Below are 26,072 nucleotides of genomic sequence, written 5' to 3' on the forward strand. Positions count from 1 at the left end.
AGAATACAATAACGTCAACAAACTTATATATTACATGTTTCTTGAAAAGTATCAAGTACGTGCTGGCAATGCCCTGAGTACATATAATGGTATGGACATGAGTCTATTGCCACTGTGAAAGTTGTCACTTAAAATGCTCATAACACGTGCGAACTACCAATTGTTTATTTGGATTCAAACTCATGAGAGCTACCCAATTCTACCAAAAGTAGATGAAAGTGGATGGAAATTTGGATCAGAAAATTTGTTGGAATATGACAGGTGTTCCGGTAATATAGTACCTCAAGAACTAGCTGAAATTATTTGTGACACACCAGCAACATGTGACGAAGATGACTCTGATGATGACTATGAAGAAGTAAAAATCACCAATATAATTGGCACCATATACGAAACAGACAGTGATTATGACGACTTAGGTGACTGAAAATATCAAACTGAAAAGAACTGTTAATAGCAGTAATTACTAATTTGCTTATTAAAAGGTAGCAGAAGAATGATTAATGCTACAACTTAATTGTTTCTCAATTCTAATTTATGTGAACTGATTTGGTAAAGCAGATAAGCAGTTGTAAGCGTGTATTTTCCAGTTACTAAAATACACATACAGTAACGTATCGTAACGTAGGTTACAATGTCAATGCATTTTTATATCAAACTAGTTCGAACTTGATAAGATATTCGCATTATCTTAGTCTAAACATCATAATAAGGATAACATAAAACACCTATTGACTGAGAAATGAAAAGATTAGATCTATATCGTGAATTTTAGTAACGTATATAATAATGGTAACGTTCTTGTTCTTAAAACTGTGAAACGATAAATTTTTAAATAATATGCATATGAAAATGCTATATTTTAGACATATCTGATATTTTCTGATAATTAAACCTATTTTCAGAACAAAACTAAGCGGGGAACAATGACAACAGCATATTTTGCATATCACTGAACACACTTGCTAATGAATTTGGTTGTATAAATCACCACATTCCAGTTTTATCATGGGGTCTGCAAAAATTCTATGAGGGTTCACCTTCCAGATCTAGACCTAATATTTAAAGCTGTGAATTTTCATGTTCACGTATAAGCTATACAGATATGACTGAATTTCATTTTTTCTTTCGTCTTTCCTTGTGTACCGGTATTTTAAACTACCAAAGGTAAAGACACATCCAAATAAACAAAATATTTCTCCGTTTGAAAAATATACCACTGAAATTCCAAATTCTCTGAAAAAGTTTCATGACGAAAACATCGCTCCAACTGTTCTGCTTCAATCATTTTTGACATAATTTTATGTTTTAAAAAAACGCATTAATTAAAGTAAAGTTAATCAAAGCTGCCGAAGCTTCCACAACTCCCACCGCTGCCGAAGCTGTCTATGGAGCTCCAACTACCTGATCGTCCCATTCCAAACTTTCCAAATCCTCCCAACATCTTTTTGGCGCCATATCCTAATGCAGCGCCACCTAGCAAACCTGGAATACATTCGAAAACACATCAGACCTATCCGTTATATAAACATACTAAGAAACAGGTATAAGTCGGACTCGTGTTTTTTCATTTCTGTTATTGTTCTCATCAATACAATATATAACTTAAAAAGACTCTAATCACTTGTTACAGTCCTGTACAATAAATCTCTTTGCCATAAAATCCTCTTTAATAGCCTAAAATTGTTTTCTTAGAAATGTTCAGTTTTAGTTTGAAAAAAAAACAACATTATTATAGAACATTTGATCACGATAGACTTAGCTTTCAAGAGTATAGGAACTTAATTAGATTTATCTTGCATATGGGCGATAATAAAGACAAAATGTTTAGTTTTAAAAAGCTTTTGAAGTCTCATTTGAAACAGAACCAAAACAATTGTCATGATTCTAAAAAGATCCAACTTCCTTTTATATAATTGTTGAAACTGCAAGTCTATAACACAGCAAACAAAATACCTGCTGCAATTTTACCCATTTTGCCTCCCGGAAAATTACTCTTCTTTTTATGATGGCCTAGATATTGACCTCCCTGTGGCGGCTGCTGATAAACGTATGCTACAAACAGAAATAATACAATAAGAAGGACACGAAATTTCATGGTTTCGCCCAAAGTGACTATTTCATGCGAACATAAATGTGCAAACTCCTGAAAAACTGTATTTTCAATGCGCCATCAGCTGATTTCAAATATTTAATATAAACAAAAATTTAACTTTTTAGATTGACATAACGGCTAAATCCGCCAAAAATACATCCCTCATGAAAACTCATGACTTCAAAGTGGATGGTCTTGATATAAAATAATACTTTAAACATAGAAACTGCAGTTTCCAAGTATATTGTAATTCTAAATTAAAACTATTCAGATATCTGTGTTTGACTGGTTGACTCTGAACGATATCTTAAAATTGACCTAATGACATGGTTGTATTCTTACAGTGGTGAGCAAACTTAGAAATGGTAATATTGAAATTGGTATGAATGTACATTGTTATGAGACTTCATACAGTAGTGACTGCGGGGCAACAACAATGAGTTGACTGAAACTGTTTTGTTTTGTTTTTATACATAGGTTGTTGCTTTGGAGGGATCAGTTTTTGTTTGGTTTCTTTTTGTTGTTTTTATTGAAGTTAATGTCGCACTGACAAATTTACAGGTCATGTGATGACGTTCCAGCTTTGATGGCGGAATAAGACCACAGGAGTCCCTCTTAACGGACGGGCACCTGGGTAGAACCACTTACTTCTGTAAGCCAGCTGGGTGGCTTTCTCATACAGATGAATTCTACACACAATGTAAGGTTCCCAACCCACAGCGATGAGAGACAAGAGATTCGAAGTCAGCGACCTTAATGTACTAGGCCTTAGAGGCCAAGAGAGGTAGCAATTTCTTTTTGTCGTGAACAGCTTAGTTATATAATAATGGTTAGTGCTCTGAATTTGATCACTTAGATGTTTTTAGAAACCCCGTACGTACGCGTCAGCGTATACTCTCTATTTGCTAGGAAACCTGTCCAGTTAGGAAGTGTAGGAAGTACTTGTGTTTAATAAAAGTTATACACATAATGTATATTTCTTACGTTGTTGTCCATAATATTGTGGTTGCTGATATCCTTGTTGAGGAGGGTATCCCTGCTGCGGTGGATACCCAGGTTGTTGTTGTGGATACACATATTGCTTTGGCGGATACTGATCTTGCTGTCTGCCTTGAGAAGAACCTGGAAAAATGGAATTATTTTGTAATTTAATACAGAGGAACGTACAGCTTACAAGAAGCTTGATAGAAGGTACATGTATTTAAAAACTCGTTTCTTATGGGGATGTTCTTTACAGTAAGACATGGGTCATGGCAATTTTCCAACTGTATTTGGAAAAGTTATCGTTTTATTAAAAGAGGTTATGACACAACTGTTTTGAGACTCACCGAATGTTAAGTCAACTTAAGTGTTCAACCCTTTTAAAGCTTTCCTCTTTAATTGATTATGACGGAACAGGCAGAGAACTTTATGACAGGTAGCACTTAAATCCCACCAGGATTAAGCTGTTTTGATATCTGTCTTCTGGCCTGTTTTATCAGGCCCTTACGGATGTTTTCCTTGAAGCTCTGTCTTCTACAGAGGCATCGAATGCATGCGGCATTCTTTTTTTTTTTTTTTTTTTTTTTTTTGCTATTATACAAATTTACAACAACATCTTTTTGTGTTTTATATAACTTGCCTTTTGTTGCCAATGGGTATCTTAGGAATTCACCTTGCTGGATAACTTATTTACAGTGTCGTGTGACTTTTGAACATGCTGGGGATAAGAATGAGGTTAGGTGCACTATAAATATTTATCCTTGTATTTTTCCAAAGAGAAACTTATACACACTATTTTTCCAAATTTTAGACACTATAAATACAAATTCGTAAAGTAGTTGCGCGGCACTGTTTACTTAGTTAATTTTATAATATTAGTAAATGGTCAGTAGATGCCACCTATAGCTTTGGGGTCAGTAGCATATAATATAGGTCAATGGTCAGTAGATACAACCTATATAAATCCTTGGGGTCAGAATAATATAATGTAGGTCAATGGTCAGTAGCCACTTACAGCTTTAGGGGTCATTAAGTCAATGGTCAGATGACGGCCCCTATAGCTTTTAAGGTCAGTAAGTCAATCAGTCAATCGTCCGTATACGGCGCCTATAGCTTTTGGGATCAGTACGTCAATGGTCAGTTGATGACCAATCGTTTTAGAAAGGTCAAAGGACAAATTGATATTTCAGACTAAAACAGCTCTTGTCAACATTTGTTTTTGTAACCCATCCACCTTGCATGGTGCGGTGTTACATAAGATATTGACCCCATTGAAAATTGACACCATGGGCCCTTTTTCAACGTTGAGAATTGAACCCGCTAACATTTCAACATTAAATTTTGCTCAAAAGGGAGTTGAAAACTGATCGGTTGTTAAAATTTAATCAGTTATTGGGTCATTTTAAACGGTTAATAAAATTTAAGTTAAACGTCGGAGATCGTCTGTTTGTAGAAGAGAAACACACAGGAAAGAACCAAAAACAATCGCAGGCTTGCTTGATAGCTTCTTTAAAAATAATTTAACAGAGGCGAGCCCGGGCTCAAACTGACAGCTTCCTCGAGGTAGCGAGATCATCTATACAATGTTATTATGTTGGACATGGAACTGTTAACGATAGTTAATCACAACGATTTTTCGACAGACACATCGGGACTTCCATACAAAAAGTATCTTCTCCGATCATAACAAGATATTTATTATGGATATCTCTGTAAATCATAGTGATATCTCTTTAACACAAAGGGATGTATTTTACATTATAAAGATATATCTTTATGTTAAGGTATGGAAGCGTCCTAGTGCCAGGTTTGAAACATTTTAAGAGTTACTAAGTTCTTATTACGAGATAGTAGAATTAGGACTTAATAACTTCTAATTATGAGATAAAAATATTACAATATCACCATTTTTCTAACCTTTTATCGGTTTTATTATTTGTATAATATAACACTAAAAGCACCAACTATTCTTGTAAATACTTATCATATATCATTTTACGAATATCAAATACAAAACTTATACTCGAGGAACTTATGGGGGACACGTGACCAGATCAGTGTTTGTAAACACCAAGAATATTTTTGGTGTGTATAAAAGCCGCGTTTGAAAATACACCGACGGTTTTGATGCTGTGTTTCATTGGCTGAGCTAAGTCAAGTTTGAACTACATAAAAGATGCCGCAAAGAAAGATCAAAGACGCTGAGGCCGTGTATGAATCGACGTTGAAAATGTTTCAGGTTGACACTAGCACTTTGGTCTACAAGCACGATGGAGGGTCTGGATGAAATAAACGTATATAACGAAGATAGAATATCCAAGCCGATTTAACAATGTATTTAAGAAAAGAAACTTTAGAAGGCAGGTTATACCATTGACAAGTCAGGCGTTATAACACGGCAAGAGGGTGTTGGACGATTCAGACTTGGACAAGGCATTGTGAAGCATACACAACCAGCCGCATGGCTGTCACTTAGGCATAAATAAAACGCAAGTGCGATCATAATCATTTTCATATAAAGATCTTGTAATGGCACTCTTATGCTCTGCCTTATTTGTCTTATCGACGCCCTTATTTTCGCTGTAACGTGTTCTCCTTAAATGTTGTACTGAAAGTTGTTTTCCAGAAAACGGGATCCATTATATTCTAGGAGTCTGGGGATTTGTCATTTTCAGTGTTATCTTAGCTTGGGGTTTCCATGTTAGCTAGCTGACGTATATGGAGAAAGTTTTTATAAAGATCAAATTCTCATCTGCTTCTAACAATTAATTTTGCTGGTTATCAAAAAAATGTTTCAGGTAATGTCATACTGATTAATCTAATCATTATCCGGTTTTGGCACCTTTAATCTACTTGCTGTTCCCATGCAATGACCATGCATTCCTTTCAGCGGAAAGAAGGACACTGTATGTCTTTAAGCAGTGATAAGTTCGGAAACATGTAGACGTTTTGGCTGAACTATTTTCATAGTATATAATTCTGAAAGCTTCAGAATGTGCGCAATACTATCTCATTTCACCGAATCTTAAACTTTGAATGGTTTAACTTGATCCACCCATAATATATTAGGCATTCGTATCAGTTAGAGTTTCATTTTTGGTCATGTAAGGTGGTTTAACGTTATATTTTGACCCCGTCCATAATTTACATAGGGGTTATTTTACAACGTTGAAAATTGATCTCCTGTGTCATTTCAATGTTACAAAACCGTTACATGACAGACCCATAAAACATAAACAACCAGGTCAGTAGCCTACTGCGACTCGGACCAATGGCCCTAAATCGATGAGAGCTTTTGAATTGAACGTTGAAATATGACCGGACTGTAGTCGATCAGTTTTCAGACATCCCGTCCATATGTTACACGTAGTTACCAATTTTGTATATAGACGGTAATAAGCAACTAAAGAAGTTTAGCTGGGTTTTAATTTTTTTATATCTTACCGAGTTATGGCCGATGAATTGGCAGATAATTAGAAGTATTATAAGCTTGTGGCGCGCTCGAATGTACAACTAAACGTTTCCTGAAAAAAATACAGAAATGTTAATCTTTGATCTGTGTGGTAATAGGCAAATTGCGTAAGATTACTGGGAATCAGTTTTCAACGTAAAGATATGACCTGACTATAGTTGATCAGTTTTCAACGAGGGTCAATTTTTCACGCATGGGTGGATCAATAAATAACGGGCGGGGTAAACTTTCAACGTCGAAAATTGATCAGTCATCCGTTGAAAAAGGACCCAGGGGGTCAATTTTCAACAGGGTCAATATTTAATGTTACACCGGCAATCACTGTCAACAAAACGTATTTATTTAAGGGACATATGACATTTTAATATTAACATGTCCAATTTTATAAAATATTTTTTATTATTATGTTAGAGAACAATATGTTAGACTGGCTACAGCATAACATATTATCATTGTTGAAACGTACATGTGATCCAAATTTCATATTTAAGAACATAAACGATTACTTCATAATGTTTATGAAAACATAAAATTAACAAGTTTATATATATTCAAAGTACTATGCACCTGAAGTACATGTGTTTGGTATCATTTTCAAGACTAGCACTTTACCGAGGCAAAGTAGTAGAAATAATGGTCAAACATCATACTTTGCTTCAACCTGTCAGGGGTCATTTTTTAAACATCTCGTGTATTATGATTTTCAGTTTTAGCTTTTTATTTGTGCCAATGGTAAGTTTGAGAAAACATATACTTTGGAATGTTACTTTATAAGAACAGTTTCAGCAACATAATCAGTTTTGTCTAAAAAATGAAATTCTAATCATTTTCTGAGATAATGGAGTATTCACTATATGTGAATTGAAATAAGAGTACTTGCTACACAGCCAAAGAGATAAATTAGCATCTGCTACATGCGCAAGGAGATAAAAGAGTATTCATTACACTTGTGCAGAAATTAGAGAATGTTCATTAAATGTGCAATGCAATAAGAGTATTCACTTAATGTGCATGGAGATATAAGAGTATTCACTAAATGTGCATGGAGATATAAGAGTATTCACTATATGTGCATGGATATATAAGAGTATTCACCAAGTGAGCATGGGGATATAAGAGTATTCACTATATGTGCATGGGGATATAAGAGTATTCACTATATGTGCATGGAGATATAAGAGTATTCACCAAGTGAGCATGGGGATATAAGAGTATTCACCAAGTGAGCATGGGGATATAAGAGTATTCACCAAGTGAGCATGGGGATATAAGAGTATTCACCAAGTGAGCATGGGGATATAAGAGTATTCACCAAGTGAGCATGGGGATATAAGAGTATTCACCAAGTGAGCATGGGGATATAAGAGTATTCACCAAGTGAGCATGGGGATATAAGAGTATTCACCAAGTGAGCATGGGGATATAAGAGTATTCACTATATGAGCATGGGGATATAAGAGTATTCACTATATGTGCATGGGGATATAAGAGTATTCACTATATGAGCATGGGGATATAAGAGTATTCACTATATGAGCATGGGGATATAAGAGTATTCACTATATGTGCATGGGGATATAAGAGTATTCACTATATGAGCATGGGGATATAAGAGTATTCACTATATGTGCATGGGGATATAAGAGTATTCACTATATGAGCATGGGGATATAAGAGTATTCACCAAGTGAGCATGGGGATATAAGAGTATTCACCAAGTGAGCATGGGGATATAAGAGTATTCACCAAGTGAGCATGGGGATATAAGAGTATTCACCAAGTGAGCATGGGGATATAAGAGTATTCACTATATGAGCATGGGGATATAAGAGTATTCACTATATGTGCATGGGGATATAAGAGTATTCACCAAGTGAGCATGGGGATATAAGAGTATTCACTATATGAGCATGGGGATATAAGAGTATTCACTATATGTGCATGGGGATATAAGAGTATTCACCAAGTGAGCATGGGGATATAAGAGTATTCACCAAGTGAGCATGGGGATATAAGAGTATTCACTATATGTGCATGGGGATATAAGAGTATTCACCAAGTGAGCATGGGGATATAAGAGTATTCACCAAGTGAGCATGGGGATATAAGAGTATTCACCAGTGGCATGGGGATATAAGAGTATTCCACCAAGTGAGCTATGGGGATATAAGAGTATTCACCAAGTGAGCATGGGATATAAGAGTATTCACCAAGTGAGCATGGGGATATAAGAGTATTCACCAAGTGAGCATGGGGATATAAGAGTATTCACTATAGTGGCATGGAGATATAAGAGTATTCACCTATAGTGTGCATGGGGATATAAGAGTATTCACCAAGTGAGCATGGGGATATAAGAGTATTCACTATATGTGCATGGAGATATAAGAGTATTCACCAAGTGAGCATGGGGATATAAGAGTATTCACCAAGTGAGCATGGGGATATAAGAGTATTCACTATATGTGCATGGAGATATAAGAGTATTCACCAAGTGAGCATGGGGATATAAGAGTATTCACCAAGTGAGCATGGGGATATAAGAGTATTCACTATATGAGCATGGGGATATAAGAGTATTCACCAAGTGAGCATGGGGATATAAGAGTATTCACTATATGTGCATGGAGATATAAGAGTATTCACCAAGTGAGCATGGGGATATAAGAGTATTCACCAAGTGAGCATGGGGATATAAGAGTATTCACTATATGTGCATGGAGATATAAGAGTATTCACCAAGTGAGCATGGGGATATAAGAGTATTCACTATATGTGCATGGGGATATAAGAGTATTCACTATATGTGCATGGGGATATAAGAGTATTCACTATATGTGCATGGGGATATAAGAGTATTCACTATATGTGCATGGGGATATAAGAGTATTCACTATATGTGCATGGGGATATAAGAGTATTCACTATATGTGCATGGGGATATAAGAGTATTCACTATATGTGCATGGAGATATAAGAGTATTCACTATATGTGCATGGGGATATAAGAGTATTCACTATATGTGCATGGGGATATAAGAGTATTCACTATATGTGCATGGAGATATAAGAGTATTCACCAAGTGAGCATGGGGATATAAGAGTATTCACTATATGTGCATGGGGATATAAGAGTATTCACTATATGTGCATGGAGATATAAGAGTATTCACCAAGTGAGCATGGGGATATAAGAGTATTCACTATATGTGCATGGGGATATAAGAGTATTCACTATATGTGCATGGAGATATAAGAGTATTCACCAAGTGAGCATGGGGATATAAGAGTATTCACTATATGTGCATGGAGATATAAGAGTATTCACCAAGTGAGCATGGGGATATAAGAGTATTCACCAAGTGAGCATGGGGATATAAGAGTATTCACCAAGTGAGCATGGGGATATAAGAGTATTCACCAATGATGCATGGGGATATAAGAGTATTCACCAAGTGAGCATGGGGATATAAGAGTATTCACCAAGTGAGCATGGGGATATAAGAGTATTCACCAAGTGAGCATGGGGATATAAGAGTATTCACCAAGTGAGCATGGGGATATAAGAGTATTCACTATATGAGCATGGGGATATAAGAGTATTCACCAAGTGAGCATGGGGATATAAGAGTATTCACTATATGAGCATGGGGATATAAGAGTATTCACCAAGTGAGCATGGGGATATAAGAGTATTCACCAAGTGAGCATGGGGATATAAGAGTATTCACCAAGTGAGCATGGGGATATAAGAGTATTCACTATATGAGCATGGGGATATAAAAGTATTCACTATATGTGCATGGAGATATAAGAGTATTCACCAAGTGAGCATGGGGATATAAGAGTATTCACTATATGTGCATGGGGATATAAGAGTATTCACATATGGCATGGGATATAAGAGTATTCACTAATGTGCATGGGGATATAAGAGTATTCACTATATGTGCATGGAGATATAAGAGTATTCACCATAGTGTGCATGGGGATATAAGAGTATTCACATATGTGCATGGGGATATAAGAGTATTCACTATATGTGCATGGAGATATAAGAGTATTCACAATGAGCATGGGATATAAGAGTATTCACTATATGTGCATGGGGATATAAGAGTATTCACTATATGTGCATGAGATATAAGAGTATTCACAGTGAGCATGGGATATAAGAGTATTCACTATATGTGCATGGGGATATAAGAGTATTCACTATATGTGCATGGAGATATAAGAGTATTCACAATGAGCATGGGGATATAAGAGTAATTCACTATATGTGCATGGAGATATAAGAGTATTCACTATATGTGCATGGGGATATAAGAGTATTCACTATATGTGCATGGGATATAAGAGTATTCACTATATGTGCATGGGATATAAGAGTATTCACTATATGTGCATGGGGATATAAGAGTATTCACTATATGTGCATGGGATATAAGAGTATTCACTATATGTGCATGGGGATATAAGAGTATTCACTATATGTGCATGGGATATAAGAGTATTCACTATATGTGCATGGGGATATAAGAGTATTCACTATATGTGCATGGGATATAAGAGTATTCACTATATGTGCATGGGGATATAAGAGTATTCACTATATGTGCATGGGATATAAGAGTATTCACTAAGTGAGCATGGGATATAAGAGTATTCACTATATGTGCATGGGGATATAAGAGTATTCACTATATGTGCATGGGGATATAAGAGTATTCACCAAGTGAGCATGGGGATATAAGAGTATTCACTATATGTGCATGGGGATATAAGAGTATTCACTATATGTGCATGGGGATATAAGAGTATTCACTATATGTGCATGGGGATATAAGAGTATTCACTATATGTGCATGGGGATATAAGAGTATTCACTATATGTGCATGGGGATATAAGAGTATTCACTATATGTGCATGGGGATATAAGAGTATTCACTATATGTGCATGGAGATATAAGAGTATTCACAATATGTGCATGGGGATATAAGAGTATTCACTATATGTGCATGGGGATATAAGAGTATTCACAATGAGCATGGGGATATAAGAGTATTCACTATATGTGCATGGGGATATAAGAGTATTCACAATGAGCATGGACATAGAAGAGTATTCACTATAGTGCATGGGGATATAAGAGTATTCACTATATGTGCATGGAGATATAAGAGTATTCACTAAGTGAGCATTGGGATATAAGAGTATTCACTATATGTGCATGGGGATATAAGAGTATTCACTATATGTGCATGGGGATATAAGAGTATTCACTATATGTGCATGGGAATATTTAAGAGTAATTCACTATATGTGCATGGGATATAAGAGTATTCACATATGGCATGGAGATATAAGAGTATTCACTATATGTGCATGGGGATATAAGAGTATTCACCAAGTGAGCATGGGGATATAAGAGTATTCACAACATGTGCATGGAGATAAAATAAGTTCTAAAGAAGTAAAATCTACATAGCAAACTAAACGTATAAGTGGATGAACTGTATGCAAATTAAAAAGAAAGCATTACTGTAAAATCCTACAGGGTGTGACATTGATGCGCCTCCATGGTGGGGCCCGGAGCTGTACGGTGGCGGCTGGCTACTCTGTGAACAGCTTTCCTGTCCCCATGATCTAGGTCCTAACTAAAATAGTTTTAGATATACTGAAAAATCACTTATATTCGTGGGTGAATGATTTTTAAAGAATAAATCCAAAACTTTTTAACTTTAAACTCAGTACAAAACAAGCCATTCTGGTCAAACCTTTGAAATCATATTTAGTTCCATTGAAGTTCATAGTCTAATACTCAGTTATAACTGTTTCAAAATGATCTACATTTTATACATGAGGAATTTTCTCAATCCAACATCTAAGAATTCCACTTACTGTTGAACAGATGGCTGTCATCCATTCGCTGAAACAGAAAAAAGGCATAGTTAATACCTTCATTATTATAAGTTTTGCTCAAACAAAAACTCAGTTTTGGGTTATAGACCCAACTATAGGTTGGTATGTTAAATGAAAAAGCATTTTCTGCAGGAAAAACACACGGAGAATACGTATATGAACGGGAAAATGCCGAGTGTTATTACGGATTCAGTGATACCAACTGCCAAAACATTAATACATCTAAAAAAAAAAGAGCAAGCAAATAGAGATTAAGAGCAAGAAAATAAAGAATAAAAACCTAAGTTTGTTTAAGAGTAAGCAAATAGAGAATAAGCACTTAAGTCAGAACTATAGAAAGTAAACATATAGAATAAACAACTAAGTTTGTTTATGAGCAAGTAAACAAACAATAAATAACTAAATTTGAAGCAGAGCAATCAAATAGAGAACAAGCACCAAAGCTTGTCCGCAGAATGGTTATATCGGTATATCAACAATTTACAGTCATATCCTAAAAGACAGCTATAACCACAGCAGCTGTTATGGATAGGGAAAGGCTTGATGTTATTGGTTGGAAGCATTAACTTTATAGTCCATGTATGACGACATCAATGATTTTTTTCCAAATCTTTGACCTAAAGCTTCGGCCTTGACCTTGAGCCGACATGGCTGACTCATAAGTTCTGCACATCGTCTCGATGAGGTGATCATTTGACCAAGTTTCATGAAAATCTTTTAAGGCGTTTAGAAGATACAGAGCGGACACAAAATGAGAGGCTCAAACCTCTGACCTTGAGTTGTGACCTTGACCTTGAGTCGAAATGGCTGACTTGTAAGTTTTGCACATCATCTTGATAAGATGATCATTTCACTCACGTTTAATGAAAATCCTTCAAAGGGTTTAGGAGATACAGAGCGGACACAAAATGAAAGGCTTAGACCTCTGACCTTGAGTTATAAACTTGACCTTGAGTCGACATGGCTGACTCAAAAGTTCTGCAAATCGCATTGATAAGGTGATCATTTGTCCCCTGTTTCATGAAAATCCTTCAAGGGGTTAAGGAGATGCTGCGCGGACACAAAATGGAAGGCTCAAACCTTGACCTTGAGTTGTGACCTTGACCTTGAGGCGACATGGCTGACTCATAAGTTCTACACATCGTCTTGATGAGGTGATCATTTGACCAAAGTTTCATGAAAATCCTTCAAGGGGTTTAAGTTATATGGAGCGGACACAATTTTCAGGGACGGACGGACGGAAGGAAGGACGGACGGACGGACGGTCGGACGGAGACCATTCCTATAAACCCCACCGCTCGTGGCGGGGGATTAATAAATCGCTATCAGGACTAATGATGACAGCGCTATACTTAGTTGCTTGCCTTGCTTTACCCTTTAATACTTATAATGTATAAACTTACTGTAACTCTTGTTCATTTTGCATCAGAAAAAAGTGGGGTTTTGAGTTTCTGTTGGGTCTTTCTGGTATCGCCAACACACACAAGGGGCTTGCATATGGTGGCAACGCGGGGAACTCCCTAAAGTTCCTAACTGCATGATCTCCATAGGCAAAATGTTTGCACACATCCTGTTAACAACAAAATAAATTGTCAAAGTTGGAAACTCCGTCCTTTGAACAAATTTTCAGTATGAGAACTATTTTAGAGTAACAGAAATAGAGAACGAACAATAACATGATAAATAACTGATCTATAATTTCAAACCCGTCAATTTCAAATTAAAAAAGTTAAAACATCTTCAGACCATTCAATCATACATTTCAATTACAAAATGTCAAAAGTAATATTCAAACAATTTTCATACTTTTACCCAAAAGATATTTCATGAACAATGCCTCGTTTACCTACCCTCATACATATTCGAACTTTAGGATAGCCGTCGCCTTGCCTTTTAAAAGCCAGTAGAGTACTGTCTGAATAAAGCTGCAAATAAACATCTTTCCAGCCTCCGTGTAACAAACTCTCTGTAAATGAAAAATTATATAATTGCATAGTCAAATACAGACTGGTATGGAACGTCAGTGGAGGCAACTAGAGTTAAAGATTCAGTCTAAATACCTTTGAATGTTTAAGGGCGTATCTCATTCGTTAATTTATTCCCACCTGCACAACAGTGTTTTGAAACCCCATCTTTTAAATATTTCAATTAAGTTTCATACTTTAAATAAAGTTTCAATTTATATGGGCATCTTTTGAATATGTCAAAATACAAAGATTGGTGTAAGACTTATGGACCTTGTGTATTATGATATGATTGATGATGTGGAACAACCATTTTTTAAAGTTTGTAAAAGAATCCATTTAGTCTAGTAATTACAGCGGTAGAGTGAAAGTGCATCAAAAATTTAACCTGAAATTCTCAGTAAAAAGGGGAATACTAGTAATTCATGAAATATTTGTACATGAGGTATGAATAACTATTTTAAGTTTGAAGGAACTGGAAACACATTGATACTTGTACATGATCATTACAACATTGTCAGCTGTAGGTGATAATCTATATACAGTTTGTTAATAGTTCTATTTTCAAAAGGTTATAATTATCATATAATCTCGAATGTTAAACAATAAATTTAAGATCTCCTATGCTTAATGGCTAAAATACTGCTTCAATCCAAACATGTTATTGAGGCAAAATTCTGACCAAGTTTCATACGATTTTGCAGAACTTGTAGACGACTAATAACTAATACTGGGTCATCCATCCGTGTTTACACCATCTCATCTGGAACCTTTGGTTGCTAGCGGAACAGCATCTCATCGTCATAAAACCCAGGGAACCTTGGTAGACCTCTGTGTACCAGAATGACAATAGCCAATTTCCGTACGATTACGATTTATTGTACGCTTTTTCGGCATCCTTCGGGCATGACAGAAGTCTGCTGGAGAATACCGAAATCACATACGGAAAAAACCCGAAAAATACCAATTGTCATTACGGGTCCACTACCATAATAAAAGCAAACAAAAAGTTTTGAGTGACTTACTACTGTGTCGTTTGACGTAGCCATCCTTCACAATTGACATTTTGTAAAACTAATTTTCTTCTATCTGAAAAATATAATATCAGATAGTGTATCCTTATCTCTATTAAATGTTACAATGAAAAACATGTTGTTTTGTGTATCAAAGTCTATTCTATATAAAATAACTTTATTAATTAAGTAAAACAGACTTAAAACTAGAACACGGAGTAAATTTTCCCTGCTTCTCATAACACTATCTCAGGACAGCTAAGGTTTATTAATAAATATTATATACCCTTTCCCAAATGCGCTCATTGATTGGTCGAAATAAGTGCACGCGCGTGTCCGCAAAAAGCGATATTGACCTGCAAAAGTGATAATGACTCTTCCGATATTACTTTTTCTTATATATATGAAATATGGGCCAGTCAAACAAATGCATTTGAGAAGGGCATATAATATAACAATTATAGACATATGTTGAGGTCAATATGTGTTTTTACGGACCTGTAAAAAATGATATTGACCGAGGACGCAGTCAATATGTGTTTTTACAGGTCCGTAAAAACACATATTGACCTAAACATAAGTCAATAACTGTATAAGACACAATCGCTCAAGCTTTTAACATTATTTGATGCAAATCAGATTGTCATCTTTATATAAACTATACTGGTATTCAGATTTGTTTACATTCCTCCCACTAACAGTATTGGCAGAAAGACGAAATACTCAACGCTATATTTAATTAGCATCTACAACATCTGATAAGGTATATCAGCGAGGGCTTGACAGTTTGGTGTGAGTGTAGAGATGATTCTGTAAATGCTTCATCACGCATACTTCGAGAGAGCTTCCCAAAGTGATACTAGTATACCACCCCAAAAGTTCAATAGTTGTGTCCGCTTCGAGTACGGAAGGTTGGGAACTCTATCCTGACCGCGTAATAATACTAAAGTCATAATTGATGGTACTGGAACTCCCTAGCCCAACCCGTTGCGTAATTATCACTTTCATTTCATTTCAGTTTGAATCAACAGTAGATACTCATATTCCAGCAAAAGACACTTTGCTCTAAACTGCCAGTTACAAGTCAAGTCAGGTCGAGTCAATATTTATTTATTGTGGGTATATAAAATAACATTATAAACATAAGCTATGTATAGCTTTTGACAGACATTACGTCTTAACAAATTTATGTGGATCATTCGGATTTTTTTAAAGCTTTTGTGAAAACAGATAATAAAAAAGTACAGCCGAGTTATAAAAATCTTAAAACAGTAACGTTTACTTAAATTTAGATGCAGTCAACTTGGAAACTTTCCATTTACCTCAAGGCAAATTCAGTTTTGTTTAAGACATACAGTCATACTGTCTACCATGACATTACTATCTTTTGTCTATGTCACATCAAAGAAATCGGTTAATAGATCTTGAGTCCCATATTTACTTTATAGGCAGTTATTCACATTTGAGCAACTCTCGTGCACATCTTGAAGATTTAAGTAATACCGCCGCTAAGCAGATTCATATAATTTTTTATAATACGGCTGTGTGGCGGCTGATAAAAGTCTCCCCATACTTTGTTTCAATGTTGTTTTGTTTTTTGTTTCTTTTCAATTGTTCTGTAATCGAATTCCCCTTAAGTTCAGGTGCTTGCTGGCATGAGGGATGCTGCACTAACACAGATAAAACTGAGTCTGGTAGTATTTTTAGGCTTTTCAATCGGCCTTCTTAGAGAGTCATATCGTTACATTAAGCCAGATTCCAAACCAGAACCGTATCATTTATTTTATTTTTTAATTTTGTACCTCTCTTTTAGAACGTATGCTTTGTAGATAAAACCTGTTTACCTTGATTTCAACAAGACTTCCCGTTTCACAAATTAATCAGCGGGAATAGCAGAAAGTTTCTGACACTGTACATTTATTCAATATGGTTAAAAGGTAGGTGAGCGAAATTGCAATGTTTAGTTCTTTTGTTTATTGCTGCAAAAATTGTGTAGCATTATTAAGTCAGTTACAAAATTTTCGGCCCTCTTAAAATTTCTTAGTGGTTTTTATTAATCTGAAAATGAGCAACAAAGTTTGAATTTTTAATTCTACTCGTTATGTATATATTCACTTCAATTTTTTTTTAACAAATCCGCGGCAATTATTACAAGTACACTGAACAGTCGTAGCGAATTTTTATTTAACATTTGTAATGAGGGTTGTGTCTTCTATAAAATTAATTTGACCCTCGGTATGTACTTTTGTGAGTAAACAAAATAAACATGTAAAAATACAACAGGTACTTACATGTTAATGTAGCGGCTCCTTCAAATTATATACAATAATCACAATGTAAATTGCTAATGTGCATGACTTTTCTACACAACATTCTAGAAAATGTAAACAACGTATTTATCATGAGAATTACTCATTGTCCATCGAGGTTCTGGAAGTGTTGTGGTTGTGTATAAAAATAAACGCATGCATGTACATGCAGTAGACTTAATTTCCCTTTTACACAGGCATACCAGGAGTTTTCAGTTGGGCAGATTGTTTTGATAGAGCTCAGTCCCACCGAGCCCGAAAATGTAATATGGAAAAACGTCAAATACAGCGTTGTGGCCAGTAGCTGTGCGAAAACATTTGGCCTCTTAGCTGTACAAAATACGCAATTTGACATTTTTAGTTTGAATATTTTCAAAGGGGAGAAGCGGACTAAATATCAAATAAAATTTATCCTGAACAAGTAGCGGGAGAAGAGGGTGCAGGGCATGTATAGAAGATCTCTCCCACAAAAAAGAAATAAGATCAAGAATCGGACTTGTGCCTTGGAGATAAATTATGTTTACTAATGCATGCTCGTTTCATTATCATCTCATGAAGTTTGTCTCAAAATTGCATGGACTGTCTGGTGCTAATTCAAATAACTCACTTAGGTGCTATTTGCTGTCCTCATTTTAGAAGTTAACAGTAGGCCTTATTTACAAACTTTCAGTGGTGGCTCCGAAGGACACTTGCAATTTTCCCTAGCACTTCTTTTTTGTAAAACGATGTATACACACAATCACCTATGGGCAGCTTGCCTGACAGCAGACTTACATTTAACAACACATAAAGTGTTTAAAGAACATATACTTAATGAAACTGGTAAGAAATCGTCAATAGTTTTTGCAGTTTATTTCGTCATTCTAAATGTACATTCATGAAATATCTGATATACTTATAACAAGAGGGCCAAGATGGCCCTAAGTCGCTCACCTGAGTAACAAACAGTAACAGAGTAAACATGTTTTACCTAGTGATTTCATGGAGACAAATATTCTGAACAATTTTCATTAAGATAATTAGATTGGACCAAGAAACGTGGCCTTTTGAGTGTAAACAAGCTTATTCTTTTATTTGACCTGGTGACCTAGTTTTTGACTCTACATGACCCAGATAAAAATTCATCCTATATTTCATGCTCACAAATTCATGCACATCAAATGAACAAGTGTTCACAAGCTTTTCCTTTGAATTGACCCGGTGACCTAGTTTTTGACCCCATATGACCCAGTTTCAAACTTAGCCTAAGAATCATCAAGATAAACTTTCTGACCAAATTTCATGAACATAGGGTCATAAATAGGGCCTCAAGAATGTTAACAAGCTCTTCCTTTGATTTTACCGAGTGACCTAGTTTTTTTCCCCATATGACCCAGTTTCAAGTCTGGCCTAGAAATCATCAAAATAAACATTCTGACCAAGTTTCATGATGATAGGGTCATAAATGTGGCCTCTAGGTTGTTAACAGGCTTTTCCTTTGATTTGACCTGATGACCTAGTTTTTGACCCGACATCACCCCGTTTCGATCCAGGCCTAGAAATTATCAAGATAATCATTCTGTGCAAGTCTGTATCAAATCAAAGCAAAAACGAAACTTCTATATGGCTGAAAGTGCTAAAACTAGAAAATTTTGCCCCTTTCAGGGCCAGTAACTCCAGAACCCATGATGGAATCTAGCTGGTTTTCGAAAGGAACTGATATCTTACTGTGACTTAAATTGTGTGTAAGTGTGGTTAGAATCAAATATAAAATGTCACTTCTATCGTGTTCACAATGTAAAAATTAACAGATTTTGGCTCTTTCAGGGGTCAATCAAGGGCCGTAACTCTGGAACCTATGACAGGATCTGACAGATTCATCATGGGATTGCAAACTTGTATCAAATCAAACCAAAAATGAAGTCTCTATATGGCTGCAAAGCCAAAATAGCAAATTTTGGCCCTTTAAGGGCCATAAGTCTGGAACCCATGTTGGGATCTGGCCAGTTTTCGAAAGGAACCAAGACATTATGCCAATACAAGTTGTGTGCAAGTTTGATTAAAGTTGATTGCAAGATGTGGTCTCTATTGTGTTCACAAGCCAAAAATAGCAAATTTTGCCCTTCAAGGGGCCATAACTCTGGAACCCATAATGGGATCTGGCCAGTTTTCGAAAGGAACCGAGATATTATGCCAATACAAGTTGTGTGTAAGTTTGATTAAAACTGATTGCAAAATGTGGTCTCTTTTGTGTTCACAAGAAATTGTGAATGGACGACAGACGACGGATGAATGACGGACGATGAACAAAATGTGATCACAAAAGCTCACCTTGTCACTACGTGACAGGTGAGCTAAAAACAGCATATTAATAACAAATTAAAACTTTAACAAAATCAAGTATATTATGCTATAATACCATTTTATTAATTTTACAACCTCAAGTCACAGAAATGTAAGTAGCTGCTTAGAATGTATAAATACGCATATGTATTGTTCTAAGGAAGGAAATGCAAAATCCAAATATTATATATAACTCTTTTACCATGTCTTTAAGTAATTAAAAAACATTTGCCTGTATTTTTGTGACTGAGGTTGTAAAATGAAATATTTAAAGAGAGTTCTTTGCACTTTTTGATTTTGTTGAACATTTACTCTATTCTTTACAACACGTTTGTCTAAATGTGTGAAGAATTCCACAAATGCGCTGTTATAAGTATGAAGGATAAAGCCTACAATATATCAATTAATTTCACTTAGGGTTTCAATTAAAGCAGAAAGCTAAAAGAATAGTAAGAAGGTTAGTATAAAATATATAAACAATGGAAAGAAAGCATAATCAGACGTTAAACATGATCAACTAAAACTGAAAATGCCTTAGTGGCTGCCCATCTTATGCAGTCACTTGCCTTAATCAGCCAGTCAGCGAACTTCCCAAAATGACTTTTGGTTCTAATTTCAACTTAGGCAGCCAGAATATGTCACTCTCTTGGCTGACTGGTTGATACAGGTTTAACTGTATCTTTAAAGAGGCATACCTCTTAATGTACCTCGAAGTTTCTCAAACTGATAACAATGTCTATATAAACTAACAAATATCATTAAGCATCCAATAAATGTTTTAATATTTGGCTACAGAAATAATTTTCACAATACTTTATAAAATTTGATTTCAGCCCCGCATGTACATGTATGTGTCAAATAAAGAACAGCCATATGGCATAAATTATGAAGTGGCCATTTATATATTAAATTATGTATGCTAGATACTGTAAAACTGTTCATTTTACACTGACTGGAGAGTTATCACAACATGTGTTAGCTACACTTGATGACGGCTTCCTCCTTCAAAAGGAATTGCAGAGACCGCGGTCAAAGTCAGCTCTCAACAGGATTTTAATCAACAACCTCTGGATCAAAGCTGTATCAATTAAGTTGATATCTAACAAGTATCATATACCAATTAAGTACACAATTTTATAAATTAATTCTGTATTATCTGAGATATTTAATACACAACTTACACAGCTAATAACCATAAAAAATTGAACATATTTTACAAACTATACAAGTGATTTTAGAAACAGATACTGCATGGAACAATGTAACAGAATCATTGCAAAAGAAACTCTTTTTATCATTTTTGTTTGGTATTGCATAATACATAACATAAATCTAGAGGCACATGTTTATACAAGCACATTTTTTTCCAAGATAAAACTTTTTTATGGAAACAATCTCTGTCAATTTTCGCTTAGAAATTCATTTAAAAAAAGAAGTATTTACAATGTAAATATTGAAAATATTGCACTTAGATAGCACAGACACAGCATGCATCCTCTACAACTCTTATCTATCTTTCGGAAATGTAATATATCCACACACAGTACTCTAGGGTAGACTATTAAAGCACATTTTTAGTGTAAGGGGAAGGATGGGTTAGAGGAGCACGGTCATATTCTTCTATATAATACTAATTTGATAAAACAAAACAAGGTCTCAGTGACTAAGAAATTCCTTATGAAAACAGCCAAATGAGATTTAAGTTAAAGAAAGAAAACAAATATTTGAGGTCAGCTGCAAAAAGTTAGGCAGCTAAACAATGAAAAAAAAAACAGTATTTTATCTTCACATCTAAGCATATCAGGATACTAACAAGAAAAGATACAAATTCATCATCAGATCATAAAATCTATGAACTTTATGCCACAAACTTCATTATGCTATTTCATGACCAAAACTCCTTGCAGGGATTACCTCAAACAGCACTATGCCATTTCATGACAAAAATTCCTTGCAGGGATTACCTCCTGTAATATTTAAACTTTATTATGCTATTTCATGACCAAAACTCCTCACCCAGCACTATGCTATATTTGTGACCAAAACTCCTTGCAGGGATTACCTCCTGTAATATTTAAACTTTATTATGCTATTTCATGACCAAAACTCCTCACCCAGCACTATGCTATATTTGTGACCAAAACTCCTTGCAGGGATTACCTCCCATAGTACATGAACTTCATTATATTTTTGTAACCAAATGCTATATTCCAGCACATAATTTAACACTAGGACTTTTACCTACTTTTCAATATTATTTCTTCTCATCTAAAATTAGAAAATGAATAATAAAACATTCAATTTAATGTAATCCTGCTATGTTTGTGGTCACAGAGGTCCCTTTGCAGAATTTTATGAGACTTTTTCATAAGAGATTCTAACTTCAAAGATTAGCAAGGACACATTCAATCAATTTTGATAAAATTAAATTATTCTTTCATTCATCAATGATAAGACAAAAATGCAGGTTACAATGAAAGCAGTCAAACACACATTCCTGCAAAATTATTGACTTTCCACTCCAAAACAAGAGCGCCATTATTATTATTATTATTATTATTATACCAGATTTATATAGCGCCCTTTTCATGATCAATTTCACGTTCAAAGGCGCTTTACATAGTTCAAATGCAGCCACACAGGGCGCATTATTCATTCTCTACTAGTACAGACACAGAGCGATCTGACCAGAGGGACAGAGTGAGACAAAGCCCCCACGACAGAGAGATCAGAAATCAGATACAGGCTTGTCCAGCTAACTTAGCCTAGCTCATTTCGAATAGACAGCCTGGTTCTTTAACGTGCCCAGTGTATAGCACTGATACACGCAAGGATTAGCCATAAAGTCCCGTATCAATGACCTGTCCAAGTTTTGACTTAAGATGTCTAGATTTCTAAAAGAGAACAGGTTGAAAATTTGGGTTCTAGAGTGTTAACAAAAATTCTCTATGACATAGTAATTGACAACAGATGATTCAATTTCGAACTTTAACCAAAATTCATAGTCAGACATTCTGACATTGTTTCAATTAAGAAGATTTGCTAGAAAATAATGAATGCTTTTGTGTGTATACAAGTTTTTTTATACAGTTTGAATTAGAGACTTACGGGATTTTTTAACTAAATTTGATTCAGATTAAAACTCGACTAGATGCAGTAAAGACATGGTTTACATTCTGACCATATATTATGAATATCTAATAGAAAAAGTTATCTCTAGGGTTTAACGAGGTTTTCCTATAATTAGACATAGAAAACTAGTCTTTGAACTATGATGACCAAGTATCAAATCTTCCTGACATTTTACTAAGGCAAACATTAATGAGCCATGCCATGAGAAAATCAACATAGTGGGTTTGCGACCAGTATGGATCCAGACCAGCCTGCGCATCCGCGCAGTCTGGTCAGGATCCATGCTGTTCGCTAACAGTTTCTCCAATTCCAATAGGCTTTAAAAGCGAACAGCATGGATCCTGACCAGACTGCGCGGATGCGCAGGCTGGTCTGGATCCATGCAGGTCGCAAACCAACTATGTTGGTTTTCTCATGGCACGACTCAAATGTTTTTCATTCAGATTTCAGAACATCAAGCACAATGACCTCTTCTTTATTGTCTGAATTTTCTTCAGATACAATATACTGTTTATTCTAACATGACCAGCAAATAACCTACATACATGTAGAGCAAAATTTATCTCGGGGTTATTCTGCAATAAACCACTTGCGTGCAATGACGTCATCTGATCCAGGTGCATAGCACGGTTGTAAAAAGTAGTTACAATTTTTTCTAACACTGTTGATACTAGTGTGTCATGTTAGAATCGAAATAATAAGTTCCCAAGTGTGATTTATCATAGAATAACCAGAGTTTTTTGTTCTTATGCGAAACAATATATCACTCAGGCCTACGCCTAAGAATGCATAAGAACTCAAAACACTGGTTATTCTAGGATAAACCATGATTGGGAACTTATTATTTCTTATTAAATAACATTCTATATTGCAGAACAATATTTGTTTCAAACATACAGAGCTACCTAAACAGTTGAATAACAGATGGACACAGGGTGATCAGACTAGGTCCTCTTAAGCACTTAATGTTTAGGTTGGCTACATTTGTAAAAATGGAATAAGCTAGCTAAATATCACAGTTTCAGAAGTTATAAATGGAATGGATAGTTTTACTACATGATGAACATAGTCATTTAAGCTATTTGAGCCATGTGCTAGCTCAAAATTTCACTTTAAATGTTTCAAAATATGGATGAATCATCATGATTTTTTTTCATAAACAAATATAATTATTTGGAGCAAATTTGGGCCATTCTATCCATTTAATACAACAGATGTATTGCTAAATGCTACATAAAGTTGAGAGAGAATCTATAACGTCTTGACATGTCTTCCTCCTTGTAGGGATACCAGAATATATAGTTAGTTTCCCATACATTGTTGTACAAATTAAATGACACACCATTCATTTCTTTGACTTGGGGTGTAGGAAGCGGAAGCGTGGAAACGTATTCTGTTCCCGACAGTATATTCACAATAGGTGCATCAAGGGAGACAACTTCCATACCCTTCACACTCTTATCTATGTAGTACATTCCTCTGTTGATAGCTGTAAAAGAAAATCTTATTACAATAATTCCATAAAATATTTGGAAGAGGCTAGCCTCCGGTAATCAATACACTATTTTCTGTATTACCGGTAGGCCTGTATATGGTATTTTGCTGAGGATATAAGCTATGATCAGTTGCTACATAAAATTTTCTGTCCATATTTTTTATAAATATCTCTCACTTGGGTTTGAGACATAATGTATATGAAATTCTGCTATTTACTTAGAAATTATACAGATTTAACAATTTGTGAGCACAATCCGAGTGTAAAATAATAAAGAAAGTTTAATCCTCCTCTCCCAAGAAATACACAAATTTGATAAAAAAATTCCAAACAATGCTTAAGTTTTATTAACATGTATCGATTCAGGACTTGTTACTGATAACTGTCCATACATGAAGCACATCTGATATGCTGGAAGTAATGGCATAACATCATTTATGCAGATAATGTTTAATAAAGCCTGGACTTGGAATAAGGAAATGAAAATCGTTTTACATATTAATGGCGATCATAGTGTAAATTTATTAAAATAGAAACATTAGTATCATTCTAAAGATATTTTTTCCTAAATTTTGACATTTCAAATAGTTCCAAATAATGTCTTAAAATCAGCTTGAAATCTGTAAATATCTCAAGAACAAGTACACTGACCTATACATTTTACTTCACCATATTACAGACCATACATTTATTTATGACTAGAAGAAGTGTCACTTCAATGTACACTGTAGAAAAAATTTCTATTTGAAGAAATGTCATCAAAATTGTGCTCTTCCCACAGAATCTCATTATGAAAATTGCTTGAGGTTTTTATTTTCCAAATCTGTATTGCAAAATATCAAGCACACAATCCTGGTTTTTTTACTTGCTGCATTTCTTAAATATATTATGAAGTTTTGAAAACTCAGGACTTAATCAAATTCTGCGTTAGAAAAATTTATGGTCCTATCCTGCAGAACTACATTAACAACAAAGAGCCACAAAACATCCCTTTTTTACATACAACAACAGAACATAGAGGGTACATTTACCAACCACAGGCAATCATCCTATGCAGTTTAACTACAGTAGGTCAAAGTATACTCTTGATTTTGATCAGAAATCGAATTTACAAACACAAGTTAAACATTATACCCCCTTTTTCTAAGGGGCGAATAATAAAAATAAACTCTACCTTTCAATATAAAGATATGTGTAAATTAGCATACAGACTACTGTAGTATTGAGCTTTACTTGCTTTTGGTTAGAAGTTACATAAACACACAGAATATGTCTGTTAAAAATGAAGAACGGTTTTAATCTGGTTATGAATAGTAGTATAACAGAACATCTCAAATATCATCCTAATTTAATTATGGAAAG

At 35.0% G+C, this 26,072-nt stretch overlaps 2 protein-coding genes across 3 annotated transcripts in view; both read right to left on the minus strand.

Annotated features, from left to right (window-relative positions):
• Positions 1 to 20: 20 nt before the first annotated feature.
• On the minus strand, positions 21 to 17,894 carry LOC123550039 (uncharacterized). Its single transcript, XM_045338478.2, has 9 exons — positions 17,744 to 17,894; positions 15,465 to 15,528; positions 14,326 to 14,441; positions 13,879 to 14,045; positions 12,455 to 12,482; positions 12,096 to 12,210; positions 3,080 to 3,217; positions 1,957 to 2,055; positions 21 to 1,485 (listed from the first exon to the last, which is right to left on the minus strand). Exons 2-9 carry the CDS (start codon positions 15,502 to 15,504, stop codon positions 1,337 to 1,339), a joined length of 852 nt encoding a protein of 283 aa, XP_045194413.2. The 5' UTR covers positions 15,505 to 15,528; positions 17,744 to 17,894; the 3' UTR covers positions 21 to 1,336.
• A 702-nt stretch (positions 17,895 to 18,596) lies between these two features.
• LOC123550399 (uncharacterized) overlaps positions 18,597 to 26,072 on the minus strand; it is a 51,842-nt gene continuing 44,366 nt past the window's right edge. For both annotated transcript variants that reach the window (XM_053546145.1, XM_053546144.1), the window contains exon 14: positions 18,597 to 24,704. In XM_053546145.1, the coding sequence (XP_053402120.1) occupies positions 24,445 to 24,704 (260 nt within the window). In that variant the 3' untranslated portion in view covers positions 18,597 to 24,444. The remainder of the gene's footprint in view (positions 24,705 to 26,072) is intronic.

This window comes from Mercenaria mercenaria, chromosome 6 (assembly GCF_021730395.1).
Source record: "Mercenaria mercenaria strain notata chromosome 6, MADL_Memer_1, whole genome shotgun sequence".
Lineage (NCBI taxonomy): Eukaryota > Metazoa > Mollusca > Bivalvia > Venerida > Veneridae > Mercenaria > Mercenaria mercenaria.

Coding starts and splice junctions, on each gene's coding strand:
- LOC123550039 (XM_045338478.2), bottom strand. CDS start 15,504: ATGTCAATTGTGAAGGATGGCTACGTCAAACGACACAGTA. Junction 14,442..15,464: donor CTACGTCAAACGACACAGTA/GTAAGTCACTCA, acceptor TTTCATTTACAG/AGAGTTTGTTACACGGAGGC. Junction 12,211..12,454: donor TGACAGCCATCTGTTCAACA/GTAAGTGGAATT, acceptor AAACTATTTTAG/TTAGGACCTAGATCATGGGG.